This window comes from Hibiscus syriacus, unplaced genomic scaffold (assembly GCF_006381635.1).
Source record: "Hibiscus syriacus cultivar Baekdansim isolate YM2019G1 unplaced genomic scaffold, ASM638163v2 tig00001669_pilon, whole genome shotgun sequence".
In the NCBI taxonomy this organism is placed as follows: Eukaryota; Viridiplantae; Streptophyta; class Magnoliopsida; order Malvales; family Malvaceae; genus Hibiscus; species Hibiscus syriacus.
The window spans coordinates 44,004-63,048 of record NW_024061879.1 but is presented as its reverse complement, the minus strand read 5'-3'; the positions used below and the strand labels follow the sequence as shown (position 1 = coordinate 63,048).

The 19,045-nt window shown below is 34.2% G+C and overlaps 3 protein-coding genes across 3 annotated transcripts; all 3 read right to left on the bottom strand.

The window, feature by feature from the left end:
* Window positions 1-1,702: 1,702 nt before the first annotated feature.
* Window positions 1,703-3,811, bottom strand: LOC120130421. Its single transcript, XM_039147658.1, has 2 exons — window positions 3,699-3,811; window positions 1,703-3,608 (listed from the first exon to the last, which is right to left on the bottom strand). Exon 2 carries the CDS (start codon window positions 3,519-3,521, stop codon window positions 1,866-1,868), a length of 1,656 nt encoding a protein of 551 aa, XP_039003589.1. The 5' UTR covers window positions 3,522-3,608; window positions 3,699-3,811; the 3' UTR covers window positions 1,703-1,865.
* Window positions 3,812-5,758: 1,947 nt separating this feature from the next.
* On the bottom strand, window positions 5,759-9,055 carry LOC120130410 (IQ domain-containing protein IQM2-like). The gene is given in 9 exon segments (XM_039147653.1): window positions 5,759-6,014; window positions 6,017-6,752; window positions 6,883-6,984; window positions 7,076-7,315; window positions 7,398-7,485; window positions 7,571-7,659; window positions 7,743-7,923; window positions 8,009-8,491; window positions 8,810-9,055. Coding segments are annotated over 8 exon segments (1,995 nt in total). The 5' UTR covers window positions 8,467-8,491; window positions 8,810-9,055; the 3' UTR covers window positions 5,759-5,913.
* Window positions 9,056-16,019: 6,964 nt separating this feature from the next.
* On the bottom strand, window positions 16,020-17,246 carry LOC120130342. The gene is made up of 2 exons (XM_039147603.1): window positions 17,089-17,246; window positions 16,020-16,998 (listed from the first exon to the last, which is right to left on the bottom strand). The coding sequence occupies exons 1-2, from the start codon at window positions 17,244-17,246 to the stop codon at window positions 16,020-16,022; spliced, it is 1,137 nt and encodes a 378-aa protein (XP_039003534.1).
* Window positions 17,247-19,045: the final 1,799 nt, after the last annotated feature.

The window sequence follows — 19,045 nt, the reverse complement described above, 5'->3', positions numbered from 1 at the left end:
AACCTTTAAAAGTTCCATTGTTTAATTTATAATGTAATTTTTAAAAATGTATTTTTAGTTCCTATGTTTTTATCTTCTTACCATTTGATTTTGAAAAAATATATAGAAAAATCATATAGGATAAAACGTTTTATGATTTATGTGCATTTCAAAGGCGCGATTAATATATACATCTTTGTCCGATGTGACATCCTATCTCAGAAAATGAATATCATTTTCTTAAATAATATGTTTTAAGTAGGGTGTGCAAAAACACCCTATTTGGTTGACCTAATCTATCGATCCGAATTTAAAAAAATTGGATATTTTTCTTAACAAATTATTCAACCGGGTTAGGTATCCGGCCTAATATTTCTCGGGTCGGGCTTGAGTCACAAAATTGAGTTTTTTCGGATACCTGGTTACCTGAGTATCCAGTTAGTTTTTTTTTAATTATATATATATATATATAATATAATAGATTATTTATAGTATGGATTATTAGATTTTATATTTTGAACTTTTAAATTTTATGTTCGGAGGTTGAAGTATGTAATTCGAAGTTTTAAACATTTAAATTTTTGTATATTTTTTTGAAATTAATAATTTGAAAATGAAAAAAAATAGATAACATCCGGGTCAGGACACAGACCGAGAAATCACTGACCCATATATTGCGGGTACTCGGATTTGCACAACCTAGTGTTAAGTTTCATTTCTTTAAATAATAAAATATGTAATTTTTTATAATCTTTTTTAGTATTTTTTTTATAGTTGCAATTGAAGAATATAAAAGATGCAATTGAAATGTAATATAGTGTGACTCAGTAGTTCTGTTGATATTAGATTAACTAATATAATTTATAACATCAATTGTAAATAATTAATATAATTTAAATTATGATTAATAGATTTTTATAAATTTATTAATAGTTTTGTAAAATTATTATATTTTGCTTAATATATAAATTTTTATAATATTTTATAATTAATGCATTCTTATACATACATGTATAATTAATTTTAAATAAATTTAAACTAAATGTAATAAGTTTCAAGCTTGACACAATGAGTAGGTACTGAGTTTAATACTAAGAGATCATATGGCGAGTATCGGTCATTAGTTAATTAAACTTTTTATCCAAATAAAAGTTATTTTAATAAAAAAATTAAAACATTAAAGGTTAAAATAATTTCAAAAAAATAAAAATAACTATAACATTAAACGTTAAAGATTAAATTTTGGTATTATATTTATTTTTTAAATAAATTTATTTATTAAAGAGGGGAATCACGATAGGCATACTGCTCAAAAGTTTTTCTTTTTTTAATTAAGCTAAAAGTTATTTATAAAGTAATATTTAAATTTCAACTTTTACCATGTATTTAATTTAGTCTCTACCTTCACTAATATTTAAAATGTAAAAAAGAAAAAGAAGAAAGAAAAGAAAAGAGAGAACTGTATAAACAAACTTTTTCATGAACATAAATAAATGAATTGATAAACGAGCTTGTTCGTGAACATAAACGAACCGAACATATCTCTATTCTTGTTATTTTTTGTTCATACTCATTAATTTAGCTTAACAAACGGACATAAACAAATGTTATACAAACAGTTCACCTAAAGTAATGTTCATTTATTCCTCTAGCTCCAACGTCTTAAGAAATTTCAGTATCATATACTATGAATTGGAATTGATCATCAAGCAGTTTGAAGAAATAAAGGGATGCTATAATTAAATAATTATACCGATAACAATAAAAAAAAAGGAAACACAGCAAAAGCCTGAATTAATCTCCACAATTTATATTTTGTACAAAAATCAAGAAAACTGAAAGACATAACAAGAAGAAAATACAGAGAGGGGTAGCTCACAACATGATCAGCATGTATTTACTCCATCTTTGCAATCTTTGGTTAAGTTGTAAAAGGTTTCTACCCGTGTCTTTGCGCGGTAAAGTACCTCGGTGTCCACAGCAACTCGCATGTATCCATCGAACTCAACAGGTTTTCCATCATTCAGCTGCGTTGTCTCATTGTACCACTCACTCGTGTTACTCCATAATTCCTTGTAATCATCAAGCAAATGGACCTTGTATTGAGACCTCAATTTATCAAAGTAATTATAGAACGGCTCGTTCGTTGCTATGTAAAGATTCCTCCAAGGCTGAATCATTTCTTTAAGCTTAGTAAGAAGCGCATCAGGGGATGTATCAGAGTCTAAGTGTGGCCAGTGATCTTTGTTTAGTGCCTTTTCCCCTCTAACCACATGCACGGCATCAAAATCCCAGTCCATTTGCCCACTAATCTCAGTCACTATGTTCATCAATCTCTTTGATTTCCACAAAGCATGCCATGGCCTCTGAATGTACTTGGCTGCTTGCCCCTCGCATACCCTGTACCAATAGTTTTCAGGTTCCGAAGCTTCGAACTGCCTCCAAATGATCGTGCTCTTGTCCTTCTTAAGTTGCATCGGTGTGACTTTATAGGTTGTGACCTTCTTGACTGGCACTTTCCTTTTATGGCCCCTATTCCATTTCTTCCAACCTCTCAATAACTCGCTCTCCTCCACAACGGATGCTGCCTCCTTCAGATGCTCAAAATCAAAATAATACCGGAAATCTTTTCCCTCCTCGTCCTTATTGCTTGGATTATAAGATGCCGATAAACATATGCTCAAATCCATCACAAATGTCCTATTCAAATACATAGCCTCCCCTAAACCACACAAGAAACTCCACAAGTAATGATTCATTCCCTTGCAGTAGTCCCCTCCCCGTGCATAATACAAATACTTCCCCTTTCTAAAGTTCATATCTGAACCCAAAATGGGAATGGTGTCGTTTATCTCTTCATCACGTATAGGTGGTGCGAGCTTCGGATTCCCACCATTCCGTGTGGTGTTAGGCCTGTTCCTAGGCCTTCGAGCATTAATCCCCGAATGCCAGTCACCGGCATGAACCACGGTATAGGTACAGTTCTCTCCGATCCCTAACTTGAACCTTCTAAAATCCCTGTACTTTCTCCAAGACTTTTCTTTCTTGTTCCTAAACCTCCAAGCCACATCACACTCATCTGGTTTCGATCCACTGACCGGAGTTTGATACTCCAGAAACACGATAAACTTGAAAATTTTCAAATTGAATCTCTCAACCGTGAACAAAACGAACGGATCTGAACAATTCACAGGCCCAACGTCCTCACAATCCGATTTCAGGCTCAAATTTGAGATTTTCCCTTCGGACTTCTCGATCACGGTTTCGGTGATAGGATTGAGTGCAGTGGGAGTTGCCACAGTAACTAGATCCTCACCGGTTTTAAGGATAGAATCATCGTTTTTGAAAGTGGCATTCTCAGTTTGGGTGAAGAGTTTGGTCAAGGCCGGCGCTGATTCCAGCCATGGATCTGGGGGTTGGTAAGTGATAGCAATAACCGTAAATATCAACACCGAAAACACAAAAAGTGAGAAACACAGATTACTTATCAGTTTTATCAGATTCTGTCCGATTGGCTCAGTGCTTAACTCCGATTCCTTCATGGGTTTTCACTAAACTTTGAAAACCCAACAGCAGAAATCAATCAGATCTCCAGATAAACCAATGAAAAAACAAAACTAACCCGATTCCTTCAAGGGTTTCGTTTATTTTCGAAAACCCAATAACAAAAACTAAAGAAATTTTAACGAGAAATGAAGAAAGACTTGGATTATACTTACAAGTGAATGGTTTTATGGGGGAATAGCATTCATGGAAAGTAAGCAGATCCACGGAGAAAGTAAAGACAACAATGGCAGTGTGAAGGAGATCCGGGGAATATAAATTTGCAATGAAATAAAGTGATTTTTGTGGAGGATTACGAGTTGATTATACGCTTCACTTTCATTTTCTCACTTGAGGTGGTGCCATGTCATCGTCATCAGATCGGGACCTCTAACTTGCCCACAAGTGTACTCAACTGAAATAATATGGGTAAACTATCTATTTAATCATATAACTAACAATACATTTCTGTTTTAGTCATCAAATAACAAAAATATATATATATTCATCGTTAACATTATCGAACGCGAAAACCTTAGCAAGATTACATATATAAATTATTAAAATTTAAATAATAATACGTTTTTTAAAAGATCTAGATTTAAATTTAGACACGTGCAAATTATATTACTCAAACTTAAGTTATCGAAAAATAATAAATTCCCTTTAATTATTAGAATCACTTCAAGAGGTCAATAGTACATTTAATTTTATGCAAATGAAGTTTAATTCGAGTACATAATAAACGATGAAATTATATAAAAAGTTATAAGAAGAAAGAGAGGCAACATTTGATGGTCTTGGATGGTAGTGCAGACGCAACAATAATGATATTGAGGTGGAGGTAGTGTTTAGAAGAGAAGGTTTAAAGAATTAGGTTTATTGTTTGTAAAAAATGAAAAGGATAAATTATATTTGGTTGGCCGAGAATCTCATTCCCGGTAATGTTTTATTACCAATAATAGATTTTTTTGTATATTACCAGGAATGTCATTACCTCCCTTCCCTTATGTATTGTAATATTATTGGCGTTTTGGACTAAAATGCCCTTAAATTTTTATTTTTTTTCAAAAATATCCTTCTTCTGTCATTGAATAATAAAAATTCTACGAATGTTAAATTACAAATTTATCCTTAAATTATTTTAGATTTACAAAAAAAAAGTCTATAATTAAAATTTTATATGAAGTTCAGGGGTTAACATTTTTTTTACACTTTCATTAAACCTTTTTTATATTTTTAATTTTGTAAAAAAAATTAATAAATATTATGAATTTAATTTTTTAAAGAAAATATATAAATATTTTACAATTTGTAATATTATACAAATATATAATAAGGACAATTTGGTTAAATATACATTCTAATAATCTTTTATTCATTTAACCAAACACGGTAATCTTACATTCCTGCTAAACCAACTAAACACAAAGTACAACATTCTCAGTAATCCTATTCCCTGGTAATCTTTTATTCTCACTGATAATCTTACATTTCGTGAACCAAACGCACCCTTAATGATTTAATATAAGGTAAATAAAATCAAATCGAAAGATATCGTTAATGATGAAACAAGTGATTTATGTTCCGATTCGACGCTATCCTCTTATTTATGTTCTTCACAAACCATGGAAACAAGTGATTCCATGTTACCGCCGAGAATGCCCCTTTCAATGTAACAATTTGCAGCAACATATCTCCAAACATGAAAACATCTCTTTCGGCTGGACACTCTGAGGAAGTGGATTCCTTTCTGTAGTGTCGTGAGACCGAAATCGGTAACCTTTGCCACAAGCTTTTCATCAAGCAACACATTTTCGAGCTTCAAGTTCTTATGAGCTTCAAGCTTTTCGTCCGGATTAGGATAATCTTTGGAACTGAATGTTGTCCCCTTGAGATTAACACAGTCTTCAAAATTTCATACAATCAAAATAAGAAAATGGAACTTTGAATTGTGTAATGTGTTATTCTTTTCTCGAAAGGAAGGAAAACGAAACTTTTAACAGGAATAAACATTGCAGGGAAAAAAGACGTCGAAAACCTTCGTTCAGAATTTAATCAATTGATTAATTATTAACTGAATGATGCCCCGAGAAATGCGACGAGAAAGTGAAGAAAACAGCTGCTGCCTGCCACTTTGTTCCTCCCCTGTTCTATTTTTTTTTTCACAAAAATTCCATAGAAACTTTACAATTGTAAACCTACTTTGCCAAAAAAAATGAGTAGATTTTTTTCATTTTGTATTAAGGCACTAAACCCAAAATTCCTACAATTTGTCATGTCATCTATTTATACAAGGTGAACAAATTGGGAAAAAAATTGTGTGCACAAGGACATAGTATTGAAAAGAATGATAAAAAAGAATTACTATATCATCTTTTCTACTTCTATTCACACTAAATCGATCGAACTAACAGGGAATGTACTCGAGTTAGGCAGTTGTACGTTTGCTGCAACTGCAACTGCTCCTTTTAATAATGGGGAGTGTTGTTTTTGGAATGGATGCTTCTCTGCAATAGATTTTCCTTCTTCAGCACAGGGAAACTTTGGGGTCTCATCTCTTCACTAGCACCTGCTGGTATGGAAACTTTTGGACTCAAGCTACTAGTTGACCTTGGAGAAAAGTATAATTTTTGGTAGCTAGCACTTCTTGGGGACAAGTTCACTTGCTCCAAAGCCCGGAATTGGAGTTCAGAGGGGTAGTCCCTCATGTAACCAATCCGGGGTCCTGCTCCCGAAGTCCACTTGCATGATATCTGCTTCCCTAATTGATATGAGTTCATTCCTTTTTTCGAGTTAATCCTTTTAAGAATTGATTCATTGGGAATGTCTTCCACATCATTGTCCACATGAAGTCCATCGGTCTTTCGTTCAGAAGCAGTAGCTTCCTCTTCTGTTTCATAACCATCCTCCAGGTCAGAATCCATTGAATCATCATTGCAACTTGGCGCTACAGCTCTATGGTCGTCGTTTGACATCTCAAACAATTCCGTTCTTTTTGGTATTTCAAGATTTGTCAACTTTTTTCTAAGGCTGAGGATTCTCCTTGACTTGGGGGTTTCAAGGGCTGCAATAGTCTCTTGTTCCCTTGAAGCACCGACCTCGTTGATCGAGTCTTTCACACTGATCTCTTCAGGCTCTAAGATGTAGTCCTCTTCACATGAGTTGCTTCTAAGATGGTTACTACTTTGTTTGCCAAGCAAGGTTTCTTCCTCATCCACTGGAGTCATCTGAATGTAGCAAAAAGCACGGTCAGCATTTCATTTCAATTTAACGAAAGAAAAAAAGAACGATACTCGAAGCATATAACATATATGTATGTATGTATGTATGTATGTATGTATGTATGTATGTATATACCTTAACATCTGTAAGATCCACATTGTTCTCCCTTACAAATGAAATGAAATCATTAAAATTTTGTTGTGTCGGACGATAATGACCACTGTGAGGCCAAACTGCCTGTTCAACAGAGTAATGGTATGGTTAAGAGACTGATATAAGAAAAGAAGTACAAAAAGAAAGTTATGTAAGATACTATCTGTAAATATACCTTAAGGACACCGCTATCAACAACTAATCTTCCAGCAGCGATAGTGGCACCACCAGCCAAGAAGCTAGAATGCTGAAATGTACCCTTCTTTTTCACACCGACATACAAGATCTTTGATGTGCTAAGAACGAAAATCCACTTGGCATTGCCGTTCTCTTCAGTAGTATGGAGAAGTTTCCCTGTTTGCTTGTATATGAATTTCCCATCTACCACAATAACTTCATAGGGCTTCCTTTCCATCTGTACAATGGATAATTGTTTCAGTAACACTGAAAACATAAACCAAGACGAAGTTTGTTGAATGAAAGAAATAAAGACTCACCGGACCGAGATATTTGATGCATTGTAGTTGAAGCTTTGATCTAGGACACTTCTCTAAATTTACCTCTTTCCCTTCTCCGATATCCAGCCTATATTTTAGAAACAAGTATAACCATTTTCAGTTTATAGAAATGTCTTAATAATGAACCAAAACACGCACTTAAAGAAAATTACCAGTAAAAGAAGGGCTCTTGACTCTGAGAATTGAGCCATTGGTTATAATAGAAGTGTAAATTGTGTCCGTAGCGATGCCTTGGGTCAATCTGAATAACACAATAAACGCGAATTAGTACCGATAACAAAGAACAACCATAAACTAAGTTCATTTTTACAGAAAGTGACTTACCGCCTCAAGCCAGTGTTGCAAGGCAAGCTTTTGAGCTTTATCATTCTTTGATAAACCTTTTCCGACCTTGGCAGCTCTTGTTCTAGCTCTCGACCAACGTGAAATTGCAGTCTCGTGCTTGTCTAGTTCGAAGAAAGATATAGAACTCCTCCTGAGTTCAGCAAAATCTAAGAGCTTCCACCTGCATTACAAATTATTGCATTAGGAAAACAAAACAAAAATTATGTATAGAAAGGTAATATAGAACATACAAATATAATACACACCAGCTCTGTTCAACGAGAACTGCACAATCCGCTAGCTTTCTCCTTGTTCGAAAGCTCTTGTAAACCTTTTGTAATCTTATTGCCGCTTCATGTTGCGGATGGTCGGGATCTAAAACCGGTGATGGTTTCGGAGTCTCTATTAAACTATCTGGTTTGGGGGATGGAATTTTGATTGCTTTGCTCTTCAAATCCTCGGTTTCACCCGAGGAAGGAGATTTGAACGAAAGAATTCTCTCAAAATCTCTCCCTTTAAAGCTAACAGACCCCTCCAATATCATATTTCCAGAGCCTAACGACTTCAATATCGTCAGTTCTGAATCAGAACCTTTGAAACTGATGGATCTAAGAGGTGTTCTGACTCCATCATCACCAAAGCTAATGGACTTCACAGTGATGGATTCTAAGCCATTCTCCACATCACTGCATTTAGCAAATGGGCAGGAAAAGGAAACACCCATCTGACGACAAGACTCGCTGATTTCTCTGCAACAAAAACTCAACTCGGTTAGGCTCTTTATATGGTAAAATATATCAAATTTATTGATGTTACAAGATACAGCAAACCAAAAACAAAAACTAGAACACAGGTTGAACAAAACCCATCAAACAAAACCACCACATTAGAATCAAATGCATATTTCATTCGTTAAAAAGCAAATAAAGAAACCCTTTTATGACCATTCTAGAACATGGATTCTGGATCTACCAAAAGCATCAAATAAACAACCAATAACAACCCATTTCATCAAAGCAAAAACCAAAACATAAACAAATGGGTAACTATGACAGTAAAGAATATACCTCAGATATGAAGATTAAATAAATGGGTTACAGTAACAGGTAAGAAGAGGATTGTTGATGATTTTCTCAGCTGGTTGTTGGATTTTGATTTCAGTTCTTCCCTTTCACTTTTCCCCAGTTCTTTCTCAGAATAAACAAGTCTCGCTCCAAAAATCAATCTACAGATACTAAATTCGACCTCGAATTATGTATATATATATATGACAACTACATAGAAATTTACTCAAAACAGTGTTGAAGTTTTCTTTTCTTTTTCTTTCCAACCACGTGAATTGACTACTTGCTGGAGGCTTCCTTTTCTGTTATTTTTATTAGAATAATACATTTTTGGTACATTTTAAAACACAAATTTTGGACTTCTTAATTCTATAAAATTTGTGACTTTATTTATAAAAAAATCTTGAAAAAATATACAGTCAAATGAATTTGAATGCATTGATTAAAAATTTTCTTTTGAAAATAATACAATTTTGGTACATTTTAAAACAAAATTTTTGAACTTCTTAATACTATAAAATTTGTGACTTTATTTATAAAAAAATCTTGAAAAAATATACAGTCAAATGAATTTGAATGCATTGATTAAATTTTTTTTTCACTTGTCAATATTATTTATTTTTATGTTTTAACTTATATTTCATATTCAATTTAAAAATTTTATTACCAATATTACTTAGTTATTTTAAATAAATTTTATTTAGAATATTATATATATTTTTAGGCTTAATTTGTATTTTATTTAAATTTAATCCCCAAGTATATTAACAAGTCCTGCCTAAAATATTTTATTTTCTAAATTTGTACTTGAATAAGAAAAAGAAATCAAAACCCACAATTTCACTGTACCTTCCTTTATAACCTCGATCTAAAAGGAAACAAATATCAAAATTATATATAATGTTTTTCATTTTAGTTCAATATAATCCAAATTAATTAACTTCTAGGAATTTTTTAATTTTTTAATATAATTTATATTTAAAAATAAATCAATGATATTTAAAATAGAGTCAAACCAAACATTGTCAAAAAAAAAATTATCCAAAGCTTAGTCAAAGTGAAATGTGACGTATTGCGATAGGCCTAATAAAGTGGTGGAATTTGGAAAAAAGAAAAGCATAAACGCCAGCGCTGATGTGTTTCAGCTCGTTACATAATATTTCGGGGGAAATGATCACGTACGACATTTTATTATACGGTTAAAATAAAATTTTATCAATTTTGTTATTATTTTAAATAATAAAATTAATAAAAAATAATCGAAAATATTATTATATCTATCAGTTTTAATTATCTATATAAGTAAACACGATAGAAAAATCCGGTAAAATGTTATCTAAAATATTAGATTTTTTCTACTGTGTTTACCTATATAAGTAATTATAATAAGTAGAAATAATAATATTTTCAGTTATTTTTCACCGATTTTATTATTTAAAATAATAACAAAACCGATATCGTCTTATTTTAACCGTATATTAAGCTGTCGTATCGTAAAACTTCCCAATATTTTGGAACTTGTAAATAACGTACCTTCTTCCCCAAGTTCTTTGTTTCTAAGCTTGAATACTACTGACTTTTCGCAAACCCAATTACCTCAAAAGTTGCTACAATGATTAATTAACATACTCGTATGATTAAAGAATTATTTTATTTTTCTAAGTTTTAGATTCGAATATAATATTTATATAGATGTATGAACTTTTATTATTAAATCATTAAAAGTTTTTTCTAATAAATATTATCTTATATTCACATTATAGTAATAAAAAATGTAATACACAAATGATCTCTTGATTATATGACATTGTTTTGTTGAGTTTTCTGATAATTTAAAGTTGCAAAATAATCACTCGACTATTCATATGTTCCAAACTCATTATTTCATGTCAAAAAATCGATGGTCGTTTGAACTGGATGTTAACTTGTTGACTGAAATATGATAAAATATGACTATAAAATCATTTGAGTTGTATTTTGTGGACCGACTCTATGTTTACATTACGTCGTCAAGTCAATACTTTAAACGTTACGTTGTCAAACCAGTGCTTGAAAGCAACGGTAGTGCCAGTAGACATCGTTAAAATATGATTTTTATCATATCCCAATGACGATCGTCAATTTTTTAACCGAAAATGATGAGTTTAAAATATATGAATAGTCAGGAGACCATTTTGTAACTTTTAATATTCTGAAGACTCAACAAAATAACGCCCTATAGTCGAATAACTATTTTATAACTTTGAATAATCTGAGAATTTAACAAAGTAATGTTCTATAATCGGGATCATTTATATACTTTACTCCAAAAAAAAAAAGCATACTCATAATTTATTTATAACGGTAATATTATTTTTAAAATATAAAATAATTTAAGTAATCTTAATATTTAATTTGAATTGGGAGTGGATGAATGAAACTTCCATGCAGGTGTGGGGGAGTGACCCACATGTTGACTTAGAAGCTCCCACCAAGAGGCGAGAGTTTTGAATGGTGGATCGATGGGTTAACAAACAAAAACCAAACACTTAAATTTTTTTAAGTCATGTATGTTGTCTCTTGTTTTTATTCCCAATCTGATGCATGAAACAGCCATTCAGGCATTATCCTATGACAGTTATGTACAAATATTATCTGTCCTTCAAACCTATATATATGGAGTATATAATATAGGGTTCATTTAGTATACGGGCCCAAATTATAGTCATTATTCTAAATTTGTGTTTAAATTTTCAAATATTTTAATAAAACTTTTAAAGTTTGATATTACTAATATGAATTTTGATGTTAAATGTTAATATGAATTTGACCCATGATGTATTTAAAAACACATGGTTCTTTTGATGTGTAACATTGAGAAATAGTGGTAGAAGTATCTTTTGATGATTCAATTCTTTTTGAGTTTCGATGAAGAGATTATAGTTATCGTGAAACTTAGATGTATTGATTTGAGATCAATAAGAGAGTCAATAAATAATATTATCTCTAAAAATATTAAGCAGAGGTATAACAAAATCAAATTTTAAACTAGTCTATTTCTATCGTATAAATAATTTTGGATTTAACAAGTTTTAAAAAATAGATTATCCTTTTAAATTTTAATAGTAATATTATTTTTTTAACATGTCATGTATAAACTATATATATATATATATATAAATGTTCATCTATTTGTTTTAATTGTGCCCCATATTGATCTAAATTTAAAGTAAATCATGAAAAAAGATGGAATATTTTTATAAAAAAAACTTTTTTTCTATTGCGGGTAGAAATAAAAGTTATTATTTTGAACACAAACTAAATCAATCAAATAATAATAATGAAAATATTATATTTTTTATATAAATTTGTGGCCTTTACTAAATCAAATATTTTAAATAGCCATCAATCATCCGACTTATATAATTAAATTTTGTCATTTTCATTTTATTCATATATCTTAAAGCGTTACCAACATAATTAAACAATGTACATAAAATGTAAGGTTATGTTGCTCAATCAATCTCAGTTGATCGAGTCGAATCTTAACAAATAAATGTTTGACTACTCATCTACACAGAGAATATCATATATATTTAAGATTAATCGTATTCGTTCGCAAATACTAATTCATTAATGTATTAAGAATTATATTAAAATAAGCACGGTATTAAATTATGAGTTATTTGAGTCGTATGCAATATTAATGAGATAATATAATTAAAATATAATATACTAACAACTAATAGGATGAGATACTAAATTATTTAAGTAAAACTAGAGTTTCGAATCTTTAATTTGTAAATTGAGCGAATTTGATTGAGAGGGTTGTCATCGTCTCTGCAGTACCTAATCAGAATAAATTGTTTAATAAATTGGATATCGTGGTTATATAAAAAATATACAATATAATATAATATGAAAATAACATTAACATAAAATTATGTAATTTTAAATTTTATATTATTATTATTATTTGTTGATGTCGATTTTCTATAGTATTTATTTAGGATTTAAAAATAAAAAATTAGAAAATGATAGATAACTTAATAAAATACGGTACAAAGTTTTCATTATGTATTCTTTGCAGTGTCAAAGGAGGTAAAATATAGTACGTTTTGGATACACTGGGGTTTGTAGTGAGAGAGTAGGAGGTGTGTCGACTACCATATTAACCACGTTGTAATGTCTGCCGCGTGCCACATATAGACATTCCCACACCTACATTTTATTTTATTTTTTGATATAACAATAAGACAAGAATTAGCTGGAGGTTTGAAGATCTCGCAGCAGCGTGGAAGATAACTCCCAATGTGGCTCTAAGAAAACAGTAACAACAATGGGGGCTCCTCGATTCAAAGCAGCCAGCCTATCCGCAACCATATTTTGCTCCCTAAATACATGTGATACCTTTATGATCCACTCAAGTTCGAGCAGCTCATGGATTTTAGTAACCAAAGCACTCTCCATAAGTGCAGCCGAAGAAAAAGTGCAGATCTTCATAACCTCTAGATTATCGGTTTCCAGTTCAATTTTTCGAATTCCTAGCCTCCAAGCATGCAACAAGAGATCATGAACACCCCACAACTCAGCGGTAAGAATCGAACACCTTCCTAGGCTACGCGTGAAACCAAAAATCCATTCTCCCTCAGAGTTGCGCAGAACACCTCCTGCAGCCGCCATATTATCACACGTTCTTACAGCCCCATCCGAATTTCCCTTAATCCAACCTGTGGGAGGCTGAATCCAAGACAAAATACTTCTAGATATCGATGGACTAGAATTAGTGGTGCTAACCTTAGCAATCACAATATCATCAACAAAGCGATCGCAACGATAAATGAACTCCTCTCTTTCCACATAATTTGGATCAAAGAGAATACTACATCTTCGTTTCCAAAGGTGCCAACAGTAAACAGAGAAGCGAATATCCCAATTATCATTCATTCGTGCATACACCTCAGTAGCCCTTAAGTTACGTTCAATCCAAATCTTGTAAGGAAGAGCCAAGAACTCTTTAAGCTTCTCAGGCTTGATAACCCTTACCCACAGATTCATAGTCATACTGCAATGACGCAAAATATGGGCAGCATCCTCCCTAACAGCCCCACAAATCTTACAATCCACTAGGCTAGAAAGGTGCCGACGAGATCGTTCAGCATTGGTAAGAATTCGATCATGGAATAATAGCCAAAGAAAAGTACGAATTCTTTGTGGAACTTCTAGCTTCCAAATCAAACTCCATAGAGGATGTTCCTTACTATTGTCAAGGCATGTGATTTCAGTATAGGCTGACCTTGTCGTGAAATTTCTATGGGGCTCCCATCTCCACCCGGGTGTATCAATACCCAAGTAATCTTGGGGTGGTTGGACAGCAACAATTCTTTGAAGTACATGTTCGGGGAGTAATGGCGAAAGCTTACCCCAATTCCACAAACCTAAAGGGAGAACCATATCGCTAACCGAGGTGGGTCTTGGTGTGCCTGCTCCTGTATAGAAGAATACAAGACGATTTTCAGTATCAAGCCAATGATCATACCAAAAATCTGTATCTCGCCCATCCCGTATGTTCCAAGCGATATTATCGTACAACTCACTCCAAATGTATCGTAATCCTTTCCACAAGCGGGAGCCATTAGTGTGATTTAATGAAACAGGAACAAGACTGCCCCATTTATATTTTCCACGAAGAGTGCGAACCCAAAGTTTCTCCGGATTGGTTATCAATTGGAAACCCACCTTCATCAAGAATGCCTTGTTTTGATTATATAGATTCCGAATACCCACACCTCCAATTTTTATTGGCTGCTGCATAGATTCCCATTTAACCAGGGGAATACCAGTACCACCATTATTCGAGCCCCAAACAAATCTTCGAATAATATTTTCCATTTCAATACACAAACTTTTTGGTATCCAAGTTGATTGCATCACATAGACCGGGATAGCCTGAAGTGTAGCCTTAGCAAGTGTTATACGACCTGCTAAAGTAAGACATTTCGCCGCCCAACCCGACAGTCGTTGATTCAATCTATCAATGAGATATGAGTATGTGGCTTTAGTGACTCTATTATGGAGTAACGGGACACCCATATATTTGCCAAGATCCTGAACCTCCTCAAAACCGAAACTTTGAGAAATAGTCTGACGAGTGCTTACTGGACAGTTACTTGAAAAGAAAATCTGAGTTTTAGCTGAGCTAATGCGATGTCCTGATTCATCACAAAACCTGTCCAAAACAGCCTTGATTATCGAAACTTGATCCAATGATGCTTTAGCAAACAACACTAAATCATCTGCGAAGAAGAGATGGGATAACCCAGGCCCCTCCTTTGAGAGATGAATCTCCTTCCAGTCATCCGAACCTACTTTCGCCTTTATAGCTTGAGACAGTCTCTCCATACATAAGACAAATAAATAAGGCGATAGTGGATCCCCCTGTCGAATACCCCTCGTAGGCTTAAAGGGATCCGTAAGATCCCCATTCCATAGAATCTGTGTCGACACAGATCTAACACAACACATGATACGAGAAATGAGTACTTCCGGTAAGCCAATTGCATGAAGAGTGTTCTCGATATAATTCCATTCCAGGCGATCATAAGCCTTCTCCAAATCCACCTTGATTGCCATACATCCTATTCTACCCTTCTTATTTGTCATCGAATGAATAACCTCCTGGGCAAGAATAATGTTATCTGTAATCTGGCGGCCTGGAACAAAACTAGCTTGACTTTCGTCCACCCATTTAGGAAGAAACGATTTCAATCGACATACAATCAGTTTAGTAATGGTCTTATAGAGAACATTACACAGACTAATAGGCCTAAACTGAGTAATTGAGACAGGATTATTAACCTTCGGGATTAACACCAACAGAGTCTGATTCACCCAATCAGCTAGATATCCATCTTTGAAAAATCGATCGATAAATCGGAATACCGACCCACCAATTGTGTTCCAATTCTTCTGAAAAAACGTTGCATGGATTCCATCCGTGCCCGGGGTTGCCCCTCCCAATATCAATAATAGGCATCATTCGCTCGCTCGTAAATAGTTTCTGGAAAAAATTAATTGCATGATCTTTGAGACGCACATGGTCACTACACCAAGAACCATCAGGCAACATCAATATACTAATTGTGTTGTACTTCCGACGGTTAATAGTCGATGCGTGAAAGAAAGAGGTATTCATATCCCCATTCGCGATCCAAGTGGTTCTAGCTTTTTGGTTCTACAAGCTTTCTTCTTGAGCGAGAACTACGTTCAACTTCTTTTTAAGCCTCGTCTCTAGATCTAGTAGAGCATGATCATTGGAATTATCCACTGCTTTTTCAACTTCATGGATTCGAGCAAGCAACAAATTCTTACGCCTCCCAATATGCCCAAACACCTCTTTATTCCACTTGGTACTTTGAGCTTGGAATTCAAGTATATTCTCATACAAGTCTCTATCATTTTTCCAAGAATTCATCAGTAAGTTTTGGAAATCTTGGTGATCACTCCAAGCATCAATGTATCGGAAAGGTCGATTATGGGAAGCCTCCTGCTGCTCCCCAAACTTAAGAAGTATGGGTCGATGATCCGAACCCAATTTTTGGAGGTGAAAGACATCAGAATTTTCAAAGTAATGATACCACTCAGCATTGCAAATACACCTATCCAGCCTTTGAGAAAGGGTTCTACGTTTCCAAGTGAACTTTGGACCTGAAAACCCCATATCAATCAACCCTGTATCGAACATAAATTCACCAAATTTTGCACAAACTCCATGGCGCCATTGAGAACCACCTTGTCGTTCACCATAATTACTAATAACATTAAAATCCCCACCAAGTAACCACGACAACCCCAATACTGGATCCAATTCTTTCAAATGCCTCCACAACCTGTTTCTAATCCCAATCGCAGGACTAGCATAAACAAACGTAATAAAGCATTGTTTTTCTCCATCCATCATTGAACACGCTACATGAATATATTGTCGTGAAACAGCCAGGATAGTAATATGAAAAGAATTCTTCCAAAGTATCCAAATGCCACCAGAAAACCCCGAAGCTTCAACACGATAGGAGAACTCAAAATCCGAGTTCTTTATAAATTGATCAACATCAATACCACTAATTCTTGGTTCCAAAATAGCAACAACATCCGATCTTTTAGACTTCATCAATAACTTAAAAATATCTATTGAAATCAGGGTCCCGAGCTCCCTGAACATTCCAAAAAATAACCTTAACCATAAGAAAAGGGGAAAAGAAGATGACATGAAGGATTAGACCTGCATATGTGCTTTCTCTAACTGTTCGAACATAGTGTTTGCACGCCATTGGACCATATCACCGTCACCATCTTTTGAACCTTGGATTTCTGTGGATGGATTCTCCAACGTAATACTTGTTTGGTTAAGTTCAGAGTCCATAGCCGAAATCCACTCAGCTAACACTGGTTTGCTCGACATCTTCGCATCTTTTTTCCTTGTCTTCAATCCCTTACGAGATAAACCTTTAACGGCATCAAGCCCTTGATTTTGGACTTTTGTATTGGTCCCTCAAGCAGTTCTTTGGAAAATGCCTAAGTTATGAACCTGTGGGGCTAAGTTCTCATCATTTTCCGTCACCCTTATAGCCACATGTTTGTCTTTATTCAGGGATGAATCAACACTTGTAATCTTGCCTATTGAAGCTACAACAATACTGTTTTTCGTTCGTTGTGGACCTGGTACATCACTTCTTTTTGGTTCAATAAAGTCTTTAGAAATTCGTCTTGCTTCCCCTTGTTTGCTAGATTCAGCACTACCACTTGTCTTGGCATATAAATGGCCATAAGAAGACATCGCTCCCTTATTATTAGTCCCCAACATAGATGGCTTTTGTATTGGGTTACTTCCTGGATTATCTTCGACTTGAATTTCCTGAAGGGCCTCAAAGCGAGAACCCGAATTATGAGCAGTGTTTTGTCTCCCTGAATCCGAGCTTGCATTCCTTTTGACCCCAGTGTTCTTCCTTCTCCTATTCACCACTTGCATCCAGGGACCATACATATCATTGGATTTCCCAATATTTTGTGCTTCTTTTACTTCACCATTATCAACATTAGTTGTTTTACCACAAAGTTCATGTGTGTCCATATTTTCCACAAGAATAACAAATAGTTGGTAATCCTTCATATTCGATTAGCTGTCGATGACCATCTATCACTATTCTAGAGATCAGTGGTTTGTCCAAATCAACAACAACCGCGAGTCGTGCAAAGCGACCTCTCTTCCTATTTTCCGTATTATAGTCGACCCTTACCACCTTACCGATAGCTCCTGCAATATGTCCAAAGAGACTACGTGTATAATAGCGATAGGGTAAACCTGGTAGCCTCACCCACACCATAATTTTCATTGGATATTCCATGGCGGTAGAGAATTGTCTACTCCATGGTTGAACGGTGAGATAGCTTCCATATATCATCCAATGACCTCCTGTCAATACATGAGAAAAATCCTCCTCACAAGCAAAGCGAACAAGATAATAATCATTGTCAAGATTAATGAGGCTAATTTCCCCTAAAAGATTCCATAGTGATTTGATCTTATTCAACAAGGTCTTATACCCAATTGTTTTCCATAGTAAGTGAATAACCACATAATTAGACAGTTTGGCATCAATAGCATCGTGAACTCTATCGGAAAAACTAATAGCAAGCAGCGGGCCATCAACACCCAAAACTACATCCTCAGGGCGAACATCCACATCGAAATCATTAATCGAAATGGGTTGGTTACCAATTAGATTTGGACCCCTTACCATATCACTAAAAGAAGGATGTCCGCTATTGAGCGTTCCAATTCCGTTCTCCATGTTCTTCGATCTAACATCCAGAGGATCACCCATGGGGGAATCAACTCCGTTAACGCCGGGATGATCGGGAGGGTGTTGAAGAGGTGGGTCTGTCATTCCGATTCCGCCATCAGGAGGCCGGCCACCATGGTCGCTGAATTGATCCATGACAGCAGGGGAGGCGAGATTCTGATCTATTGATCGACTAATCCAGATCGGGTACTGCAGAGGTAGGAGAGACCCTCCCAACCCAGCTTGCTCCGTTCGTAAACACCAGAGTTCAAACCCCTAACCTTGCTTAAGAAATCTAGTGCATCATCCCACTAGACCAACTAGTTATTGGTAATGATATTTTTATTTGTATCTTATATAATGCAAATGAGTAATACTTAGTACGTATTTAATATATATTTTTTAATAGTTTGGATAA

Coding starts and splice junctions, on each gene's coding strand:
- LOC120130342 (XM_039147603.1), bottom strand. CDS start 17,246: ATGTCGAGCAAACCAGTGTTAGCTGAGTGGATTTCGGCTATGGACTCT. Junction 16,999..17,088: donor GCAAACACTATGTTCGAACA/GTTAGAGAAAGC, acceptor TGGAATGTTCAG/GGAGCTCGGGACCCTGATTT.
- LOC120130421 (XM_039147658.1), bottom strand. CDS start 3,521: ATGAAGGAATCGGAGTTAAGCACTGAGCCAATCGGACAGAATCTGATA.